At 39.3% G+C, this 15,566-nt stretch overlaps 1 protein-coding gene across 1 annotated transcript in view; it reads right to left on the reverse strand.

Moving 5' to 3' along the window:
- LOC149160853 (uncharacterized) overlaps positions 1 to 15,281 on the reverse strand; it is a 322,505-nt gene extending 307,224 nt beyond the window's left edge. Inside the window, exon 1 of the mRNA XM_089436805.1 lies at positions 15,213 to 15,281. Coding sequence (XP_089292931.1) covers positions 15,213 to 15,215 — 3 coding nt within the window. The 5' untranslated portion in view covers positions 15,216 to 15,281. The remainder of the gene's footprint in view (positions 1 to 15,212) is intronic.
- Positions 15,282 to 15,566: the final 285 nt, after the last annotated feature.

The following is a 15,566-nucleotide window of genomic DNA, read 5'->3' on the forward strand; positions in this document are numbered from 1 at the left end:
TTGCGAATCAATATGATCTAGTAGACCAAGTGATTTGTAATAAAATAAATTAGCCAATTAGCTTAAATTTTTCCCAAATCACTTTTACATAAGACTCAACTCACCTAAGATCTTGACGATAAATTCCATCCTAGCTTTGGGGTGTGGCTGGAGGGGAAAACTTTGTTGATCATTTGTGTTTAGAAACACAACTTAATCAGAGAGACGAAAAATCTCCTAGGATGAAATTCGTCGCCAAAATAAAAGGCTTGCCTAGGTTGTTATATACATATATGGTCTTACTAGGATCATTTACATTACAAACTTGCAAAATGGGTTTACAACTCTGATAGACTGATGACTGATGATGATGAATCCAAGATAATTTCAATGCTCGAGCATGATGGAATTCCTTTGCGAAAATGTGTACTACTATAGGGTAGTTGACACAGAGTGGTCAACAAGGCTTTTACACCAGAAATTGCACCAAGCAAAAGTTTACAGCAATAAGAAAAAGCCCTAAAATCTATGATATAAGAAGCGTAAAACTAGGGATAAACAGAACAAGAGAGTATACTACAACAATTTTTTGCGGTAAACTAAGTATAATAGCATACTAAACCCTAGACATCATGTTGACAGTGCTGGAAAATCTGCCAAAACTAGGGGGGTCTCCCCTGTATGAAGTCTCAATTACACCTCACATCATTTGGGATAGGAGACCCATCCGAATACCATTCCAACTACCATTATGTGTGTGTGTTCTACTCTTGGATATCAAATGCAAAGATAAGTGTGAGACCGAATACAATATGCTAGAAGATTGAGGACGAGATCAACTCTCCATTGATGACTTGTAGAATATGATATAAGAATACAACAATAACATCATGACCAAGAGCATGCCTTAAGGATCAGATAGATGATACTAACTAAAACATACACGAAGAAAAAGTGCTAGCAATCAACTGCAAATTAGTTCACAATCAACTACTAACATTAACATTGAATTAAGAGCAAAGATTCAAAGCCAACACACAGGTTGCACGAAACAAATTAGTTTATAAACATGTAACCAGTGTGTAAACCACAAGCATACATAATTGAAATACCATATAGCTAATAATAACAATAGAGGAATGCACGGGAATCAATGCATGAACAGAAAATCTCTTCAATAATATCATTTCCCATTCAAATACCTATACAACAAGCTCGTCAAAACCCAATAGTGGGACGAGAGCGGTTACATAGCACTAACCTTGCAATCCCTCCGACTATAGGCTACCAAGAGTGAATGCCTTCAGCTTCTTAAGCTCAAAATAGAAATCCTATTACTAGCCTAGCTTAAGTGCTAAAAGTCCCTTTGCTTGAAGCATGAGGTTACATTTATAGAAACAAGGAGGGTGACCTTTCATCTTCTCTATGGCTTTTGGACTCCTTCATGACCTTTCAACTTCCAAATGACTTTTCATCTCCCTTAGGACCTTTAGACTTTCACCACAACTCTTAGATTTCCATAGGGCCTTTGGCATTCTCTTTTGTCCTTTTCCATGATTGTCATTAATGACAAAAATAATATTTTACACTATGATAATTGGGAAGTCAACGAACTTTCTTATAGAAAATAGTAGTCATTAAAAGTCTTGTCGATGTCTTCATTACATTCTTGGGTTGCCTCTGCCACCAATTTGGCTTGAGCATCCACATTAGTGATGAACATTCGCTTCCGCAATTTCAATCCTACAAACACACACAACGGTTAATTAGACATCAAGACAAATGCATTTTAATGAAATAAGAAGGAAATATCACACATAATAATGAGTAAGGATCCATAGCCCTAAGATGTCGATATTAAGATGGCTTGGCTCAGCCTTTCTTTATTGTTGGTGATGATGATCCTCTTATCACAACTGTGATATAGCTTCCGTTGTGCTATATTCATGTGCCCTCATATATCCTCCAATGCGACTTTAGCCCTTCACGCTTTCCGTTGAACGAATTTTCAAAGCCATGTATATTGTTATATTCATTTTAACATTGCGTTTAATATCCTTCCAATGCACATTCAATAGGTTCTTTAATCGCACCAATCTTATATCTATTGTGTACGTTGTAGGCATAGTTTCTATATGAGCTTGACCACACGCCTCTAACAATGGTCTCCATCACGCTTCATTTCGTATTGCAAACGTTTCATGTATTAAGTGAACATAGCATTGATGTTGACTTGGGGTAGCATTAGATGTGCTCCAGCCACGAAAATTGGTGGAGAGGCTAAAGCACATGAGATCTCCAAGACCCAGAAACGGTTTGGGCATAATCTAACCAGTTTGGGAGATATTAAAATAATTAATATTTTTAATGAAGTCCCTAAGTCTAAACATAGGGAAAATAAGATATTAATGTGAATTAATATAAAACTGAGGTAGAATGGGCCAAAAGTCATGGATCAGGCCAGATCTAATCTTAGCCGTTGATTAGGGACTTAATCTCGGCTGTTGAATTGTCAACGAGAAAAGTATAAGAGGAGGCTTGAGGGTCACTTGGAGAACACACTGAGCGAGACTAGTCAATTCGATTTCTGGAGCAGCGTTAGCTGAAAAATTCGAACTAGTGGTCTGGAGAGCAGCAGGAGGCAGCAAGTACAGAGCAGAGAGTCGGGATCAACAACAAAAGACCATCGCAGAGGCAGAAGAGGCAAACGTTGAGCTAGCAGGAGACTGCGCAGTCACTTGAGGGCCTGCATGGGTGACAAAGAGAGGCCTAGGGCTAACACAGACAAGCAGGGGCTGACGCAAAGTGTGGGAGCTACGGAGAGGTCAGCCGGGCTGATGCTGGGACTAGGAGAAGTGCTGGAGAATTTTTTCTCTCTGTTGGGTAAGCCAGTTTGGCACCCGATTGTACTGAAGAATTGCTGAATAATAAAATCCTCCCTTGCTGCACTGGTTTTCCCACATTGGGTTTTTCCGGGCACTGTTGTCCAAAATATCTGTGTCGATGTGTTGATTCTTGTGCATATGTTTGTTTTTGTATTATGGTGTGATATCTGCAGCAGAATTTATTTTAATGTTTATTGAAGGAATTTCATAAATAACTTATTGAAAATAAGTAGGCAAAGTAAATCAGATGTTGCAGTGATAGAATTTTCACATGGTATCAGAGTGAATAATCAGAGACAGGAAGGGAAAATCAGTTATGGGTCGAGACGATGATGCAAAGTCATCCACGTCAGGGGACTCGCATAGATTTTCAGAAAATTGCACAAGAGATTTTGATTTCTCCATGTTGGCTTCCAGGATGGAAGAAGAAGTGGTTTGTATGACTAGTTCTGCATCATCAGAAGTATGGTATATAGACAGTGGAGCCTCTTGGCATATGACAAGAATCAGAGAATGTTTCTTAGAGTATCGAAAAGAGAAAATGAACTTTCAGATCACCATGGGGAACAAGACAAAGTGTACTCCAGTAGAGATGGGTACCATAGTTTTTCAAACAGAATCGGGAGAACAGTTTCGCACTACAAATGCGCTGCATGTACCAGGATTGGGGATGAACTTACTTTCCGTGTCGCAACTTCAAGGCAAGGGCTATAACGTCTACTTCATCAAGGAGAAGGTATACATCAAACACCGGAGTTGGAAAATGAAAGTGTAGATCAGGATCAAAAGTAATAGGTTGTACAGATTACAACTAGAAGCACCAATGGCACTAATAGGCAGTCATGCAGACAAGGACTTGAACGAACTATGGCACAGAAGAATGGGACAGTTGCACCATGGGGCTCTGAGAATTCTCAGGGGCACTGTAACAGGAGTTCTGGATCTTAGTACGGAACGAGATGATGTATGCAGAGGATGTGCTCTAGGAAAGTATGCCAAGGAAGCATTTCCTAGGAGTAAACACAAGGCCAAGAGTGTACTAGGATTGATACACTCAGATATCTGCGGAACTATGTCCACCAAAGTTCTTAGTGGTGCCGAGTATTTCCTTACCTTCATTGATGACCACTCAAGGAAAACTTGGATTTATTTTCTGAAAACCAAAGACGAGCTTTTCTATTGATTCAAAGAGTTCAAGGCTCTGGTGGAGAATCTGACTGGGAAGAAAATAAAAGTTTTGCGCTCAGATAATGGAGGAGAGTATGTCGATAAGGACTTCATTGATTTTTGCGCTAAGGAGGGCATCAGAAGAGAGTGGACAACTCCGTACAATCCGGAGCAGAATGGAGTAGCAGAAAGGAAGAACAAGACTATTGTAGAAGCAGCTAGGGCCATGATGTATGATCAGGATATGCCAAAATTCCTGTGGGCAGAAGCATGCAACACAACAGTCTATGTTCAGAACAGGACTCCTCATCGGGCATTGGGCAAGATTACTCCAGAGAAAGTTTTCACAGGGAAGACGCCTGAAGTCAGTCATTTCAGGATATTTGGGAGTTTAGCATATTGCCGCATACCCAAGGAAAAGAGGAAAAAGTTGGATCAAACTACGGAAAAAGGATATCTAGTGGGATATAGCGAGAATGCTAAGGCATACAGAATCTATCTTCCAGGGAGTAGGAAGGTAGTGGTTCGACGAGATGTAAAGTTCATGGAGGACAGGGCTTTCAGAAAATCTCGTGAGATGCCTTCTAAGGAGCAATCAAAAGAAGAGTCGTTGGTTAAACCTCTTCAACCAACAGAAGTAAAGAATTCTTCCTCGGATCAGGAAGATTCACAGGACGAGGAGCTAACAGAGGCACCTGCTGGCAAAGGAAGAACTAGCAAGGAACTTCGTCAGATTCTGCGAGATGTAGAGGACTTCATTAGTGCACCAAGAAACAATAAGAGGGAGCGAAAACAGTGAAATAGATATCACACATTAGTAGCTCAAGATGGGAAGCCTGCCAGTTTCTAGGAGGCAGCTCAACATCAAGCTTGGCTAGATGCGATGGTAGAGGAGTACAACTCCATAATGGTGAACGATGTTTGGGAGGTAGAGCCAAGGCCTCAAGACAGATCAGTAGTAGGTTCGAGATGGATCTACAAGATCAAATACGCTGCAGACGGCAATGTTGAGAAATACAAGGCCATGTTTGTGGCTAAGGGGTATGCTCAAAAGGAAGGAATTGACTACGAGGAGACCTTCGCCCCAGTAGCTAGTTATACATCTATTAGGACCGTGATATCTCTTGCAGCTCAGATGGGGTGGGAGATTCATCAAATGGATGTCAAAACGGCTTTTCTGAACGGGGTAATAGAAGAAGAGGTATACATTGAACAACCAGAGGGCTTTGAGACACATGAGAAGAAGTCTCATGTATGCAGATTGAAGAAAGCCTTGTATGGGCTGAAACAGGCACCTAGAGCATGGTATGGTCGAATCGATGGCTACTTGCAAAAGATGGGATTTGTCAAAAGTGACATGGATCTGAATCTCTACTATCTGGTTATAGAGAATGAGCCGCTAATCTTAGTATTGTATGTGGATGATCTCTTTCTGACAGGATCATCCAAGCTCATTGGGGACTGCAAGAAGAATCTAGCCACAGAATTCGATATGAAGGATTTGGGACTAATGCATTACTTCCTAGGGTTGGAAGTTTGGCAGCAAAAGGGAGAGATCTTCCTTGGGAAAGGGAGGTATGCTACAGAAATCCTGAAAAGATTCAGGATGGACTATAGATCCATGGCTACTCCAATGATCACCAATTGGAAGAAGATTGATGCATCAGAAAACAAGGATGTTGATCCCACCCTATACAGGCAACTCATAGGGTCCCTGATGTATCTGGTCAATACCAGGTCAGACATCTGCTACGTTGTCAACACCCTCACTAAGTTCATGGTGGAACTGAAGAGGGCGCACTGGGCAGCAGCCAAACACATTCTCATGTATTTACAGGGAACAGTTGATTATGGACTCTTACACCAGGGGTAAGGATATCAAATTGAGTGGATTTATTGATGCAGATTGAGCAGGAAGTTCAGTGGATCAGAAAAGTACCTCTGGGTACTGTTTCAACATTCGATCAAAAATGACTTCCTGGTGCAATAGGAAACAGAAGTCTGTCGCTCTGAGCTCATCTGAGACAGAATATATGGCGGCGAGCACAGCTTCGTGTGAGGCCATATGGCTTAGAACACTGCTTGTGAACCTATTCAGAAGGAATATGGAGGACACCAGGATCATGTGCGATAATCAGAGTTGCGTCAAACTCTCTGAGAATCTAGTGTTTCATGATCGATCAAAGCATATTGATATCCGGTGTCACTTTGTCAGAGATTGTGTCGAGCTGTAACAGTGTTGCAAGGGAGAGCCCCCCCCCCCCCCCGCGATCCCACTCCCAATCCGCGCTCCGAACGGGAGCTACTCGGGAGCGGGTCGGGAGCGCGTTCCCGTAAAAAAAAAATCGCTCCCTGCCTATTTCCGGATCGAATTGGGGAGCGTCGCTCCGTCGCTCTGGGAGGGGTTGGGGAGCGATCACTCTCGACCGCTACCAAGCTATCAAAATCTCTCCCAGCAGTGTGAGCGACGCCCCAAAAAATCGTGCGGGAAAAAAAAAAGTTCCGACGATAAAAAAAAAATAAATAAATAAAGGCGATGGTTGGAAAAAATAAAGGGAGGGAAGGAGGGAATATAAATAAACCCTCCCTCAAATGAATTTCATTATTTTAGAAATTGAGAGAGTGAGAGTGAGAGTGAGAACAAGAGAGAGTGAGGAGCAAGTGAGAGTGAGAGCAAGGAGCAAGGAGAGAGCAAGTGCCAAGGAGCAAGGAGCAAGGACTTGCAAGGGGAGATTGGAGGCCAAAGAGGTAGGCTCTATTCTAGCAAAAAAAATTTAATGTTCATTCCTAAATAGATAAATAAATTTTTTTCTCCCATTCCCATTCCATTTTTTTGCAGATTCAAAACTTCAAATTTCAAACATCATGGTTATATTTCTTGGCATTTTCTTCTTCTTGGTTCCTTTTTTGGTTATTATGGTGTTGGAGAGTAGAAAAAGGAGGGTTGAAAATGAAGAAGGGGATGAAGAAGTGGGTCATAGTGGATTTGATGAAAACCCTAGAGAGGAGGAGCTGGAGGAGAGTGAACATGAGTCTCAAAAAAATAAACAAGACCAAACTCCATTGTGGAAATATGTTAATAGGCCTGAAGCAAGGAAAGGGGGTGGAACCACTAAATTTCATTGCCCCCATTGCAACAATAATTACACAGGTTCATACACCCGTGCCAAAAAGCACCTCTGCGAGAAAAGGCCATGGGATGGAGATAAACAAATAGGAATCAAAACTTGTACAGGTGTGTCAACAGCGAATAGAGCCAAATACATAAGGGAAGAGGAGGAAGCCCAATACAAATCTAAAAAATCAAAGGGTTTCTTTGAACCAAGCTCACAATCACATGCACAAAGAACTCCTTCAGCATCCTCCCAAGGCAGTGGATATGGAGGCACAGGGTCACCAAGTTTAAGGCGTAGAAGCATATCAGATTTCCTTGATGAAGGGTGTAGGAATGATGTGGATTCAAAAGTTTACAGGTTTCTCTATGCATGTGGGATACCATTCAATGTTCTTCGCTCACCTTATTGGCACGAAATGGTTTATGCCATAAATGATGCCCCTAAAGGATACAAGAACCCTGGGTATGACAAGGCTAGAACCGTTGGACTTGATCATGAAAAAGCAAAAATATCACATTCTTTGAGTAGAATGACAAGTTCTTGGATTGACCATGGGGTGTCCATTGTATCTGATGGATGGACAAATATGAAAGGCAAGCCATTGATAAGTGTTCTTGTTGTGTCTGTTAGTGGTGCCATTTTTCTTTCAGCATATGATTACTCAGACAAGTTCAAGACTGGCATCAACATTGTAGAACCATTAATTGAAACAATTAACCGTATTGGGCCATACAATGTCATCCAAGTCATCACTGATAATGCTCCTAATTGTAAGGCAGCGGGAGCAATTATTGAGGATAAATACCCCAACATATTTTGGTCTGGGTGTTTGGTTCACACAATGAACCTTTTGATGCATGATATTGTTAAGAACAAAAACCAACAATACAAATGGATTGGTGATTTGTACAAGAGAGGCAAAGAAATGATAAAACTTATTACAAATCATAGCAATACCCACGGCCTTTTCCGTAGTCACTCAAGATTGGAGTTGTTGAATATAGTGAGGACTAGATTTGGTAGCTATTACCTCACCTTTAGGTGCCTTTTGAAGGTAAGAGAGTCATTGGCTAGCATGGTATCAAGTCCACACTGGCAGGTATTAAAGGAAAGGGCTACCAATGTAGCTGATAGGGAACGTTTTGAACAGGTGGAGGAGACTACCCTTGATGGTATGTTTTGGGCACGTGTGAGGCAAGTATTGGATTTCACCAAGCACGTTTATCACATGATTCGGTTTGCAGATACAGATAAACCAGTGATTGGGGAGGTGTATGAGCAGATGGATACCATGTTGGGGCAAATAAAAGATATTGTTCATAAAAATGATCCCAACTTGTATACACTGATTCACAATTGTGTGTGTATACAATGGGATAAACTTAATGTTCCACTACATGCCTTAGCATATATCCTTACGCCAAAATACTGCTCTGCATCTTCGTTGGGCCAACCTACACCAGGGGGTGGGGTTAGGGTCAAACCCCATATAGATGAAGAGGTATCTACAGGATATTTGCAAGCATTAGACAAATTGATCCCTAACAGGGAGAAATGTGCTAGTTTGCATCTTGAATTAGGCAGATACTTCAGTTGCACTGGCTTGATTGGCACCTTCCATGCAATGGAAGATAGAGACAGATTTGATGCTCTCACATGGTGGGAAGCATATGGCAGCCAAGGACTTTTGCCAAAATTGGCAAAAAGAGTTCTCTTGCAAGTTGTAAATACTTCTTCTGCAGAGAGGTGTTGCAGCACCTACAGCTTTATACATAATGTGAAAAGAAACAAACTCAATGAAAACCGAGCAGAAAGCTTGGTTTATGTGCACTACAACTTGAGGTTGTTGAGTCATTATTGTTATCGGGCTTATGAGGATCCAACATATAAAATTTGGGACAACCACCCAGAGGATGATAATTTGGAAGATGGCACTATACATCTTGAAAAACTGGAAGCGGAACTTATGAGAAAGGAAGATGAAGCAACAACCATGCCACCTCCACCATCAAGTAGCAGTGCTCAAGTTCCGAGTCTTGTTCCTTTGTTGTCACCGCCTCCATCTACACCCTCACGTGGAGGGCATGTGCCTTCTAGTTCTGGTCGTCGATCTGTGCAGGAGGAGACTCCTAGAAGACCACCACGACCTGCTCATACATCAGACACTTCTCGTGGCAAGGGCCACATAAAGTAGTAGATAATAGATTTACAGTTTACTTGTCTTTTCTAGTTTCTAGTAGTTTTCATAACTGTTGACTCTTTCATATTTATTATGATATTTTTTGTAAACAATATATGACAACTTAAGTTTGAAGTTTGAAGTTGACAATTATAACTCATTGGTGATGAATTTTGAATATGATGCTTCGTGAAAGTTGTTTCATTTCATTTCATTTTATAACATTTCATTTCATGTTAGATATTATTTCTTGTAATGGTTAAACTTAGCTTACAAGTACAACTTAAGTGATCAATGATGATAAATGTTATATAATATATATTGTATTTTCAATTTGAAAGCTTGAAGTTGAAACTTTAAGATTGATGAATCATGATTCATGAGACTCAATATGTTGTATGTTACTAACTTGTGGACGTGGTTGATGAAGATTATAACTTCTAGATGATTGTTGTTATATGGTTCAATGATCAATCTATGTTTTTTTATGTTTTTTATATCTAATTCATCATTCTACATGTTTTTGTTGACATATATGTATCAAAATATAAAAAATATATATATTATATAAAAAACGCTCTGAGATTCGCTCCCAAACCAGGAGCTTTTGAAAATGTCACTCCCGCACCCGTTTTTGCTCTCGCTCCCCGCTTTCGCTCCCGCTCCCAAGTAACACTGAGTTGTACAGTTGAGCTACACTCCTACAAGAGAACAGGTGGCAGACATCCTCACCAAGGCCCTTGGAAGGACAAAGTTTGATTACTTCAGGGAAAAGATGGGGATGATAAAGAACTCATTTCAGTAGCAGAAATGGGGGTGATAGCAACACGGATGCAGAGGGAGTTGCAGTGTGAATGCAATGTTGGGAGAAAAGGACCAGCAGCAGCATGGATGCAGAGGGAGTTGCCATACAGATGCAGCAGTGGCAGTAGCAGAGCCATGGGCAACAGTACAGGATACAACAGTGCAGGGGATGTTGGGCAAGGAGGCCTAACATCAGCACAGAGACCGATGTCGGATGATCAGGGTGATACTCAGTGAGTATTACTAGAGCACAGTCCTCGCAGAGAGAGTGTTGATTTGGGGTACCATCGAATGTGCTCTAGCCACGAAAATTGGTGGAGAGGCTAAAGCACAAGAGATCTCCAAGACTCAGAAATGGTTTGGGCAGAATCTAACCAGTTTGGGAGATATTAAAATAATTAATACTTTTAATGAAGTCCCTAAGTCTAAACTTAGGGAAAATAAGATATTAATGTGAATTGATATAAAACTGAGATAGAATGGTCCAAAAGTCATGGATCAAGCCAGATCTAATCTTAGCCGTTGATTAGGGACTTAATCTCGGTCGTTGAATTGTCAACGAGAAAAGTATAAGAGGAGGCTTGAGGGTCACTTAGAGAACACATTGAAGGAGACCAGTCAGTGTGATTTCTGGAGCGGGGTTAGCTGAGAAATTTGAACTAGTGGTCTGGAGAGCAGCAGGAGGCAGCAAGTACGGAGCAGAGAGTCAGGATCAACAACAAAAGACCAGCGCAGAGGCAGGAGAGGTAGACGCAGGGCCTTTCAGGCAGACGCTGAGGCAGCAGGAGACTGCGCAGTCACTAGAGGGCCTACGTGGGTGACGCAGACAAGCAGGGGCTGACGCAAAGTGTCTGGGAGCTACGTAGAGGTCAACCAGGCTGACGCTGGGACTGGGAGAAGTGCTGGAGAATTTTTTCTCTCTATTGGGTAAGCCAGTTTGGCACCCAGTTGTACTGAAGAATTGTTGAATAATAAAATCCTCCCTTGCTGCACCAGTTTTCCCACATTGGGTTTTTCCAGGGACTGTTGTCCAAAATATCTGTGTCAATGTGTTGATTCTTGTGCATGTGTTTGTTTCTGTATTATGGTGTGATATTTGCAGCATAATTTATTTTAATGTTTATTGAAGGAATTTCATAAATAACTTATTGAAAATAAGTAGGCAAAGTAAATCAAATGTTGCAGTGATAGAATTTTCACAATTGATTGCAATGTCTCATTATTACTTTCCACATACGCATTCCTTGCATTGTTTGGCTTTAGTTCAACACATTATTTGTATCATGGGATTATCATAATGTTGTATTATATCCTGGCACATTATTGCATTCCTTTTGTTACCTATGCATTCTTCAATGTTATTCTACGTGCATAGTATGCATATGACTTAATTTAATCCCTATATGAATCACTCATCGCATGTTATTGATATGTGTTATCGATGTGGAAATTTCAATGCAATCTACCTTTGTAATATTCCTTCTTTCCCCAACGCAATGGCATTATCCCTTTTACCTTTGTATGGTCCCCTAACTGACATGGCTATTCTTATGAGCTTTGTGATCATATAAAGAATATCATCGTCCATCAAATCTTGCAAAATCCCAAAACAGTTCGTTTGTGACCATACATTTTTAACATCCCAAGAATGGTGGTCTCGAAATCTTTGAATCCTCGATTCCCATGATCATTAGAAGGGGCACATTGCCACTGCGTTGTCCATTTCCTGTATTATCAAATCGATATCTACTATCTTGTCGCACTTTTTCTTCTTGGGAAGATGAAACGACCTCAAATATGTTGGGGTTCATAGGTCGAGCCCGTGGCGAATCCGTAAGGGCCAAGGATTGGCATGCTCGTTCACTGGAAGTGCCTGGTGCACTACTCAAGGGAAGGTTGGTCGCATAGCGCACATGCAAGGAGCAAGGGAGGAACGCTTGTCTACTAGAAGTGCATAGTGTGCCATCAAGGACAGGTTGCTAGTGATAAGCGCATGGCACATGCTTAAGGAGCAAGGGGGTTAGGACTAGGCTCTGGAACTGTGTTATGTGCTTGCCATTATCATTCTTCCCATGTGTTGGCGCCACCACAAAGATCTAAAGCAAGGGTCCATAAGCCTAAAGTTTGGAGGCGCGTAGTGCACTTTCGTATCATGGCCTTCAAAGTATGCTCTCAAGTGGTTTTCAATACGTTTTTTATGTTTGAATTTCCATCATTTTATGGGTTATTTTTCATTATCTTTTTAAATATTCTATTTTTTTTTTGTTTTTTCTTTGTTTATATATATATATATATGTGTGTGTGTGTGATTTTTTTTATTTTGAATTTTTTTTGTCATTTTTAATTTTAAATTTATCTTTTTCAATGTTTTATTTTATTTTATTTTATTTTTTACTTATTTTTTTTGGGGGTTATCATTTAATTTTTGTTTTGTTTTATTTTTTAATTTTATTTATTTTTTGTTGTAGGGATTGTGTCGATGTTTGACTAGCAACCCGACCCCAATATGTGTCAATTTGATAGTTGATTTTTCAATTTTTGTTACAATGAATCAAGTTCACCTCCACTATGTGTTAATTTGATGGTTGATTTTTAAGTTTCAATTGCAATGGGTCAAGCACGCCCCCACTATGTGTCAATTTGATGGTTGATTTTTAAGTTTTCGTTGTAATGTGCCAAGTTGTCTTAGGCTAAGATTTTAAAAGAACTATATTAGCATTTGGTATAATGACTTTTTGATTTAGGTAAGGTTTAATTTAGTTATGATATTTGATCTCAAAATATGTTGAAAATCTAAGATTTGTTATAGTCATGATATTTGTTTTTAATTCCATGGTTGAAAAATGTTGAAATTTTAAGTTTTGAAGTCATGATATTTTATCTTTAATGCCATGGTTGAAAAATACCAAATTTATAAAAAAAATCAGTCATAACGCCATGGTTGAAAATTGTTGGAAATTTTAGGTTTTTTGGAGTCATGATATTTTATCTTCAACGTATTGTTGAAAACTATTGGAATTTTAATGATTTTTGGAGTCATGGTATTTTATTTTTAATGTCATTGCTAAAAAATGTTGGAATTTTAGCGAATAAAAAAAAATTGATGCCAACATCAACACTTTTTTATTACAGGGTGTCTTTTACGCAAAAAAATGGTTTTTATTATCATTTTTAGAAAAATGTTGAAAATTTACCAAAAAAAAACGCCATTCCAACATACACTTTTCGTTTTTGGGTTGTTTTTTCATGTTTTTTGGCTAGAGTTCTCGTTTCAAGGTTACAGTTCCCATTTGATTGGTAACTTTGTTTTGACATGATGACATAGAACAAGGACACGAAAATACAAGTATCTGACATGAGACACCCCAACCGTGGGAACAGGGCATTTTATAGATTATCTATTAAAATATATATATAACAAATTAGTGAATTACACATAAAAAATGAAATATAGACAAAGATTCAATTTAGAAACTAAAACATTTACATGATGATGATACAAATTCAATCATACAACTAGTACTACATCAATGATGATAAATTGACAAACACACAAGAAATTAAAACCATAAACTGCAGTTTTCTCATTAAGTCATCAAAAATGCATTACATAGATATTGACTCACCAAGTCATTGCTACTATAGGTGGGAATGCCAATGGAAAATACAAAATAAGGGTAGATACTAGAACTGTAGATCAAGATGTAAGAATCTCATAGCTCATGATGATCAGTAGTCCTCCATGTCATCATCATCAAATAAACATCGTTGTCACTACTCTCTCCTCCATCCTCCTCTATATCCAATCCACTCTCTGCATCTACTGGTGTGGGGGATAAGCCCTCAAAAGGATAACCATCATCAAAATGACCAACTCTAGCACTGGTTTCTATGAAATGAAGAAGAAATGGATTGTTGTGGGAAAATCTTGAAAAATGGTGGACAAATCCACGTATTCAGCACTTAAAATCATTTCTACCACTGCTTTATAGCCCTTAGCTGCGCTCCAAAACCTCCAAGAGCTCCAAACTTGTGACTGAAATTCATTTGAATGACAGGAAAAAATCTACTTTTATGGGCCAAGAGCCGCTTTGCCACAGAACACGTGTTTGAATTTCGGGACACGATGAGGGCACGTGTCAAGCATGTTTTTTGCACGTCTTGAGGACACGTGCTCCACATGTGTCCTCATCGTGTCATGGCCAACACATAAAATACATAACATGGGGGAGTATGGACATGTTAGGTAGCTTAGCTTCTCACATGTTCACACTAAACATGTGCGGAGGTTCCTATTCGAGCTATAATTCTCAAATCTCAACATGAATTAGCAATGGTAGAGAAAAAAATGGAAAACCATAGTCCTTATAAAGGCATATGTTGAGGAACAAACAATCTTCCATATAAAGCTTGAAAATAAGAAAGTACATAAGATATAAAATAAAATAATTATATTAATGTCCAACAAATGACCACAAAAGCATGCCAATGGGACTGCTAAGTACAATGATGTCGATAAAAAGCAGGAGTACCAAAATGTCTCCTGTATAAAGAACAAGTAAAGTAAAACATGAGGCTTATATGCTAAAACATGGAAAAACCTAGACTCAAAGCGCCGGCAGGTGCAAATAGAGCAAGATGTATAGAGGGAAGGATTCAGGGCCTAGGTCATGGTCCACTAGATCAATTAATGCCTCAAACAAGGAATAGAAAGACTGATGTCAAAGCAACCACAATGCCATTTACTTTTACATGGTTCAAAAGATAATCTGTGTACAAATCTAATAACAAATAACCCATCAACAATATAGTAATTCACATAGATGAAATACAACAAAGGATGCTAACTTTGAAGGGCTATAGACTAATTCCCTACCAATAACCAAAATAAAAGCATGAAATTAGTAGAGATAAACATTCTACTAATGCTTCTGTGACGAAATATAAAAGTCTAGCCAGCACTCTTGAATTAGAATAAGTGGGGCAAGAAAAATGGAACTCAATTATAACAGAGGTAATAAGACAGCAACATTTTTCAGATATATTGAAAAAATGAAAGCCACAATTTGCTTCAATACATACCATGCGCACATCCAAGCAAGTAACTGTGTTTGCATATGCTGCATACAAAATATCATCATTTCCTGCAGAGACACACAAGGGTTACATCTTTGTCTCTTCAAAGATACTACATACAAAATACTGCCATTCCCTGCATATAAAGGTAACCATCATGAAGAAGGGGCAACATCAAATTTGCATGGCATTGAGTAAATAGGTGCAGTATTATAAATAAGCATTAGTAGATAATGTTTGGTGAACCCAGTTCCTATGACATAAATAAATTCATAACACTTGAAATGTGAAAGTGAGATACAAAAGATCAACAAACCACAAAGAATTGGACATTTGGAAGGCTCATGCCTCCATTCAACA

The sequence above is a fragment of the Pinus tabuliformis genome, chromosome 5_2 (genome assembly GCF_031772625.1).
Source record: "Pinus tabuliformis cultivar Carrire ecotype Pingquan chromosome 5_2, CPIR1, whole genome shotgun sequence".
NCBI classification, from domain to species: Eukaryota; Viridiplantae; Streptophyta; class Pinopsida; order Pinales; family Pinaceae; genus Pinus; species Pinus tabuliformis.